The 7,904-nt window shown below is 60.6% G+C and overlaps 1 protein-coding gene across 1 annotated transcript in view; it reads left to right on the plus strand.

Annotated features, from left to right (window-relative positions):
• The window catches only part of CHPF (chondroitin polymerizing factor), a 2,610-nt gene extending 1,533 nt beyond the window's left edge, over positions 1-1,077 (plus strand). Inside the window, exon 4 of the mRNA XM_009321615.1 lies at positions 3-1,077. Within this exon, the coding sequence (XP_009319890.1) occupies positions 3-968 (966 nt within the window). The 3' untranslated portion in view covers positions 969-1,077. The remainder of the gene's footprint in view (positions 1-2) is intronic.
• Positions 1,078-7,904: the final 6,827 nt, after the last annotated feature.

The following is a 7,904-nucleotide window of genomic DNA, read 5'->3' on the forward strand; positions in this document are numbered from 1 at the left end:
CCCGGCGCTTTGCCCCCACCCGTGGCAGGGAGTACGCGCTGGACCTCCAGGTGGAGGTGGTCACCCAGAAGGGGCACAGCCGCTCCGTCACCAAGCGCGTGCACCTGGTGCGGCCCCTCAGCGAGGTGGAGATCATCCCTATGCCCTACGTGACGGAGGCCAGTCCCATCAACGTCATCCTGCCACTGACGGCCCACGACCGGGACCATGCTGCACGCTTTTTGGAAGCTTACGCGGCGGCTGCCTTTGAGAGCAGCGAGAATGCAGTGCTCACCTTCCTCTTCATCTATGACCCCTTTGAGGCCCAGCAGGTCACCCAGAATGACATCTTCGCCCCCGTGAAGGCCCAGATCACTGAGTACGAGCGCAAGTATGCAGAGGTGAAGATCCCATGGATCAGTGTCAAGACGGACGCACCCTCCCAAATCAAGGTCATGGACATCATCTCCAAGAAGCATCCTGTGGACACGCTTTTCTTTGTGGCCGGCGTGGGGACGGAGGTCACCGTTGACTTCCTGAACCATGACACCATCAATAACTGGCAGGTCTTCTTCCCCATCCACTTCCAGGGCTACAACCCTGCCATCGCTTATCACAACCAGGTGCCGCCCACCACGCTGGACCTGCTGCGGGACGCAGGGCACTTTGACCGCGACGTCTTCCACGAAGCCTGCTTCTACAACGCTGACTACATGGCGGCACGCACCCGCATGGCGGGCGACGTTCAGGAGAACGAGGACATCCTGGAGACCCTGGACATCTACGACATGTTCATCAAGTACTCCAACCTCCACGTCTTCCGGGCTGTGGAGCCCGCCCTGCTGCAGCGCTACCGGCACCAGGCCTGCAACCCCCGGCTCAGCGAGGAGATCTACCACCGCTGCGTGCAGAGCAGCCTGGAGGGCGTAGGTTCTCGCTCCCAGCTGGCCATGGTGCTTTTTGAGCAGGAGCAGGGGAACAGCACCTGAACCCTGGGGCGTGGGGGGGCTGGCCCTGCCCTGCCTGCTTGCCCCACCTCTTCTGCTGCCCACGTCTGTCTTCCTCTTCCTGGCAGCTGCAGGGACCGCTGGCACCCGAGCTTGTGACTCGCCCCGCTGGGGCTGACCAGGCCGGGGTCTGCCAGCCTGGGGTGCCCAGGTCCTTCCAGAGCGGCCGCCGCTGTGCAGACCCCGGGGGGAGGGGGGGTCAGAGTCGCTGAGCTGGAACCCAGTCCCTCCCAGCGCGGCCGCTGCTGTGCAGACCCCGGGGTGAGGTGGGGTCAGAGTCGCTGAGCTGTAAGCCAGGGCGCCCAGCTCCTCACACTACAGCTGCTGGCCGATGGCCCCATCTACCCCCTCCCGGCCCCACTGCCCAGTGGGGAGGTGATGGGCTGCCCTGTCCCTTGCTATCCCCCCTCAACTGGGGGCACACAGAGCCCAAGGCCCCCCTGCTGTGGAGCCATGACTGCCACGGGGCTGGGGGCGATCCCTCATGGTTCCCCCAGCACCCCGGGACAGGGCTATGCCCCTTGCTCCTTCAGAGTGTTGGCCCAGTTGTGCAGGGAGGGCTGCGTCCCTGTGCCTGCCACAGGCTTGGACAGTGGGATGGGGCATGTCCCACCCCAAAAGAGCAATAAAGAGGTTGGTTTCGGGGTTTTGCCACTTGGCAACGAGCCGGAGCGCTCCTGGCTTGTCAGGGTGGAGGGGTCCTGGTCTCTGGGCCAGTGGGCACAGGGGGTGCTGGAGGGGATCCTGCTGTATTCACATACCGTGAGCTGCTCCCCATGGGAACCATGACCCAGGCCGCTTCGGCCTTCGCAGTATCAATAGGACGTCGGAGGTCGCAGCCCTCGGACGAGGACCGCCTGACAGGGGGGGGGGCCCTCCCCACCACGGGGCCGCCCTTGGGGGCGGGGGATGCGGTGCCTGGCTTGGTGGGCACGGCAGAGGGTTTGGCTGGGCATCTCGTAAGGCAGAAGCGGAGGAGCCGCTCTCTGCTCCTGGTTTGTATTTAATAGTGGGGAGGGGGGGGGGCGGTGCGTTTACACCAATAAAACAGAGAGATGAACCAGTGGGTCTGGCTGATTCTTCCCCGGGGCATCTCTGGGTGTCCCACTGGGGGTCTGTGTGGTGGTAGGTGCTGGCTGCTTGTACAAAACCTGGCTGCAGCTGGCTGGACTGCTTCCTCGCAGAGATGCTGCTTTCCCCAAGCCGCCTGCAGCATCCTGTACCTGAGCTGGGAGATGACTACCTCTCCTTAGCGAGGCCAGGGGGAACCCCATCGGCTTATGGACAGGCTGGCAGGTGCTAGGCTAAGGAGACGCTTGGAAATACCAGCTTGAACCCCTGGGGGCTCGCAGCAGGAGTCCTGCACCTCCTCTGATGCCCACGGTCCCTGGTGCCATCCTGCTGTCACCACCTGCTGCCAGTCACTGGTGGTACAGCGGGATGCTGAGCCCCTTGCCACGGGAAGACCCTGGTGCCCGCATGCAGCATGCTGAGCTCTGGGCAATGCCCTGTTGCTCCTGGTGCCATAAATTCGTGGTCCCACTGACCAGGTTTCCAGCCCTCCTCAGCCCTGGCTCTGGGTGGAAAAGCACTGCGGTGAAGGGCTGGTGCAGCTGTGTGTCCTCCCACATGTGCTGTCCCCATGACAGCCATCGTGGGCTGTACATGAGTAATGGGGGACCTCTGGCCCACGTCAGAGCAGAGGTCGGGTGCCCACGTGGGGTAAGCTCTGTCCTGCAGCATTTGGGATCAGCTCCAAAGGAAGCTCCCGGGCCAGAAACCGCATTTGAGCACTGTGTTGAATCATTACTGCTGGACTACCGATGAATTGTTACTCTCCGGGTTGGTTTCACCCTTTTTCAGGCTGTTTTGCATCTCAGGGCTTCTCAACTTCTTGTGGTTTCCAGTTCCCCGCTGCCACGGTGCTGGGTCGGGCAGAGCACCATGGTCCTGTCCCGGACTGTCTCACCACTTACAGCTCCTATTTGCAGTCTGAGAAGTGGGGACTGCGTCCCCTGCCCGTGCCGCCTGCTCCAGTCATGATTTTCATGGCTCCGCATGCTCTTCCCACCACCCCTTTGGTCATCGCGTTTTACTTGTTCACGAAACACATGTTATCAAAGAGATATCCCCAAGAAAATTAACTGAACCTACTCACTGTTAGTTATCAAGGCTGCTGGTGCTCAGCGAAACTCCTGGAAAGCACCTGGGCTGTGTGGCATGCCTTCCCCAAAGATACCTCATTCATATATTCCTGCTCCAGTCTTCATATCCACGGTGTAGGAGCGTGTATGTTTAAATATAATTTTATTATATTTCAGACGATAACTGTTAGCTTGCTCTGAGTATTTCTATTTTTGATCTTCCCTGAGCACATCCTTAATTCCCTTTAAATGTGAATCTGGGACAGAGGGAGTGAGGCGGATTCAGGTGTGTTACTGATACGTTTCTCCTCTGGAAAGCAGACCTAGGAGTCGGATGTGATTAGGTGTTAGAAGAGTATCCAAATGGTAATAAAGCAAACTGGCTTCAAATCAAGTTGGCTGTGAAAAGAAATGCCAAATTGTCATTTAATTGTCACAAGATGGTCTAGATAGAGTTGCTGTTGTCTCCTCTTTGCTCTTTGCCCAGACCAAATTAGAGCTATTTGCATACCTAACGCTCTGCACTACCAACACCAACGAAGCCCCCCCCGCCATGCCAGCGTACCTACGAGCAAATGACAGTTCCCGGGGCGCTCCCAGCACAGTTATTTAAAAGGGAGCCAGCAGTGTTTGAAGCTGCTTTGGTGTTTGCCAAGTTATTTGCTGCATTGCAACATGCTGAAACCCCCCTCTCCTGCGCAGGGCTGGCAGGTGCAGGCGGGGCGCTGGACCTGGACAGTGACACCCTTGAAAGAGGCAGGGAGGAGCGGCCCCGGGTGCTGACGTGGGCGGCTGAGCAGACAGGGACTTTCTGCAATCCCTGTTCAGGTTTGACCGGTACTTCCATACCACGTGCTGATTTTTGCACAGATGCAGTTGCAGAGGCAGAGTGGTGAAAGGGCAATTTTCCCAACGGGGCAGGAGAAAACACGTGTCTGCTGCCCGAAAACTTCTGCTTCCCTTGAGAAAATTTTCTAAAAGCGTTACTGGCTCACCACGGCCGTCGAGAAGAGCAGCGCGACTTCCTCTTGGGGAGTTTTTTGGAAGAGGGTGCGAAGGGCCAGTTCAGAGCAAAGCACTCTGAAGCACGAGAGAGGCCGGCTGGGCACACCGAGGCTGGGCGGGCGCCTGCCTCCCCTCTCCTTCCTGCACCATGGCAAGAGAAGGGACTTAAACCGGGGAAAACCCAAGCTGCTACTCTGCTGTTCTGCCCCCCTCCCCCTCCCCCCCCGATTTGTTCCCCCAGTGCGGTCATGCAGACACCTCTCTGCAAATGCAGCAGTTAGCCTGTAAGTGGGGAAGGCAAAACCTGCTTCTCTAGCCCTGCTCGGGTCATTTCTGGCTGTGCTAAACCTCACAGCAGAGCTACTTCAGCCCTGTCAATGTTAATCAGCTTGGTAGCTGACCTTTGGGAGGACGTAGGAAGCGAGGCCGTGCCAGGAGAGGGCTGGAGGGCAAGGGGAAGCGCGGTGCTCTTTCGTCCCTGTGCTTTCGTTGGGAAGGGGCCAGCGGTGCGTTGCTGCCTGTCCCACAGGAGCGGCTCTGCCAGCCGCAGAACCGGACCCAACCCCGGCAAACATTTCCTCCCGGCCGTGAGCGAAGGCAGGAGAAGCTGCACTGCTTAAGGAGGAGCAGGCAGGGAGGTGCCGGGCTTTGCCTGCACCCAATGCCCTGGGTCACAGCCCAACACGCTGCCGAGCCCCTGCAGGGGTGCGGGGGGCTTTGGCCAGGGGCTTTTCTGGCCAAGCTCGGGGAGATTAGAGCCTTCCAATGATGAGGGAATCAGCTGTTAGCTTTAAGTGCAGGCAGGGCTGCTGCTGGCGCGTGCCTGCCTGCAGGGCTTGCCCTGCACCGGCGTGTCAGCGCACCCAGCTATGCCTGGGAACGTCCCCTCTGAGGACATACAGCCCCAGCGCAGGGAGACTGCAGGAGCCCGAACCTCCGGGGCTGGGGGGAGAGGCAGGCAGCTCGGCTGGATTTTAATTGCCTCCTTGGTTTTTCCAGCCTGCTTCTGCGTTGTCAGGGGCCGAGTGTGGGAAAGCAAGGCCTGTGTGTCCCCTACCTGGCCCCACTGACAGGCATCACCGGTCCATTTTCCCAGCAAGGGGGTCGTGGGGAAACAGCCTGGAGCAAAGCAGTGAGCTTGGCACGCTCACGTCATCAGGAGATGCTGAGGGTCACTCCTTTCTCCAGGTGTTGCCTGTCACCACCACCACCTCCGGGCAGGAGGAGATGGGGAGGAGGTGACAGCAGTGAGGCCACGTGTCCTGTTGCACTCTGGGGCTCACTTCCAGCCCCTCCGCTCCCAAGCCGGATGGTTTGTTTTCTTTGAAACATGGCTTTTTCCTGGGAACAGCAGTAATTGCGATGCGTGGCGGTGGAGGCACGGTGGGAAGTGCCTGAGGAGATGCCTGCCCTGCGGGCAGAAGGGATCCTCGCCAGCTGCTCCATCCTGGTGCCCCCTCCCTGGGGCCGGCACCGCATATAGCAGGAGCTGAGTCTGCTGATGCTGTCACCTCCACGGTGACAGGAGTGTCGCCAGCGCAGCCGGTCCTGCCACAGTCGGATGCCTGGCGTTTGTCCAGAGGGCTGCGCTCGTTAAAATTAAGGGCCTGTTTCACTATAGTGGATCCCCTTCTAATTATGCCCCAGCTATTTCATGTGACTCATTACAGGCGATTCAAGCAGTGCTGCGCTGGGCTGACATCGCTTTGCAGCCCAGTGAGCCCTGGGTGGCAGCGGCCCTGTCCCTGGGGAGGGCCAGACCCCCGGTGGCCCTTGGACGGGGGCAACGTGGGAGGGGGCACCTGGAGGCCACACCGCCTTCCAGGTTTGGGGCTGGCCCTGGGGTGCTAAATCTGGGACATCCCGCTGGTCCTCCTCAGCCCAGCACCATCTGCACCGGGACATCAGGCACGGCACAGGCAGGGGGGATGCGGGGGTCGTCTCACCTGCCCATCCTGTTTGGAGGCGGTGGGAGACCTTACAGGAGGTGTCACCTCCAGGTGCCACCGGGAAGTTGCCAAATTAAAGAACAGAGGTGCTGACAGCAACAGATGAAAATAACTTTACATCAAATCTTCGCTAGGTCACCACTACAGGGCTCATGGGACCTGTCCTGAGTGTGCTTTGCCAGCAGCCTCAGGGAGCTGGGACAGGCCATCCACGAGGCTCAGCCTTTCCTTCGGCCATTCTTCACTCCTGCTCCTCCAAAATCACCTTTATTTTCTTGTGGGCGTAGGGTCTGGCTTTGTGGGGGTTATTCCGGAAAGCCACTTGCTGGAGCTGGGAGATAAGGAGCCGGGGCAGCATCTTGGTGAGCATGGGATAGCGCTGCACCCAGTCCTTGCCCCCCTGCCCTCCCTGGCCAGCACCACCATGTCCTTCAGGTTTTTTATCAGGACCTGGTCCTTTCTCCATGTGTCTCCAGCACCTCCAGCACCGTGCGCTGGGCTCGCCGTGTGATCCTGCTCTCCTCCTTGCTCAGCTCCTCTGACACATCTTCACTGTGGGGCAGGAGGCAGCAGGAGCTCACGGTCACAGCCTTGGTGTGGATGAAGGTGGCTTCATGGCAGGGCATCCTGGAGGGGCAGATGGGTCAGGACCCAGTGGCAGGGACAGCCTCATCCCAAAGGACCCCAAAGGGACCTGATCCTCTTACCAGGTGATGAAAAGATGTGGCGGATGTAGCTATTTCCCCACTTTTCACTTTAGGACCCAACCCTAGTGTTCCCCTCACAGGGCATGGTGTGAGCTGTGGGATCGGGTCCTGTGTCCCAGCTGCACCCAGTTAACCTGGGCATCTTCAGCCCTCACTGGTTGAGAGGGAAACCCGCGGTGCCCAGTGCTGGCAGCCTCCACCGTGAGGCCAGCCCCTGTCTCCCGCTTTGTCCCCTCTCTCTGTGTCGCAGGACGGCCGGGGAGGATGGAGCAGGGTCCAGAGCAGGTAGGAGCTGGAGGAGCATGTCTGCCAGGGAAAGCCCCAGGGCCCCACCCCAGCAGGGCCCCCTTTCTCCCCCATCCATCCTCTGCCTCCCCCATTCCATTTCCACCCCGCACCCCTTGCCTATGGCACCCATGGGGTCCTGCTGGAGGTCCCACCGTGGGACAGCTGATGGTGCCCCGGCTTCTCACCTGCACTGTGCCCCCCCCACCGGGGGGACGGGGCCCACGGCCCACAGCGGGTGCTGCAGGAGCAGGCAGCTGCTGGCACCGTGCTGGTGATCCCGTGTGAGGGCAGTGCCAGTGTAAACACCGGCCTTTAACTGATAGGGGCTGTGCCTGGTGCTGGTAAGAGGCGTGGGAGCAGAGGGGCCGCAGGTACCACAGGGGGGCACCCCATGGGCAAGCGGGTCCTGCATGGGGTCCTGGGTGTTGGCAGGGGTGCAGGGTGCTGCTCTGGCACGGGGAATTTGTGGAGCATCCCCCAAAGCACCCCATCTGCCCCCCACCCTGCATCAGCCCCCGGAGGGGCGCTGGTGGGGCGCTGGTGGGGTGCCCACCCTGCCCCGGGGAGGGATTCGACGGTCAGGGTACGGCTCTGGCAGTTCCTGCTGCTGGTGCACAGCTGGCAACCGCCACACCTCTGCCACAAGCCGGGGCTCAAAGAGCTGGGCAGTGGGCAAGGCTTTCTGCAGGCAGTGATGCGGAGATGCTCGCCTTCGGGCCACCTGGCATGCTGGCTTTCACAGTGGCCAGCACGTGGGCGCAGGGCTGTTAAGTGCTCCCTGGGTCCCACCGCCACCTCCCCCCGGGGTGGGACCAGGTCCCCCAA

This window comes from Pygoscelis adeliae, unplaced genomic scaffold, assembly GCF_000699105.1.
Source record: "Pygoscelis adeliae isolate BGI_AS28 unplaced genomic scaffold, ASM69910v1 Scaffold803, whole genome shotgun sequence".
NCBI lineage: Eukaryota > Metazoa > Chordata > Aves > Sphenisciformes > Spheniscidae > Pygoscelis > Pygoscelis adeliae.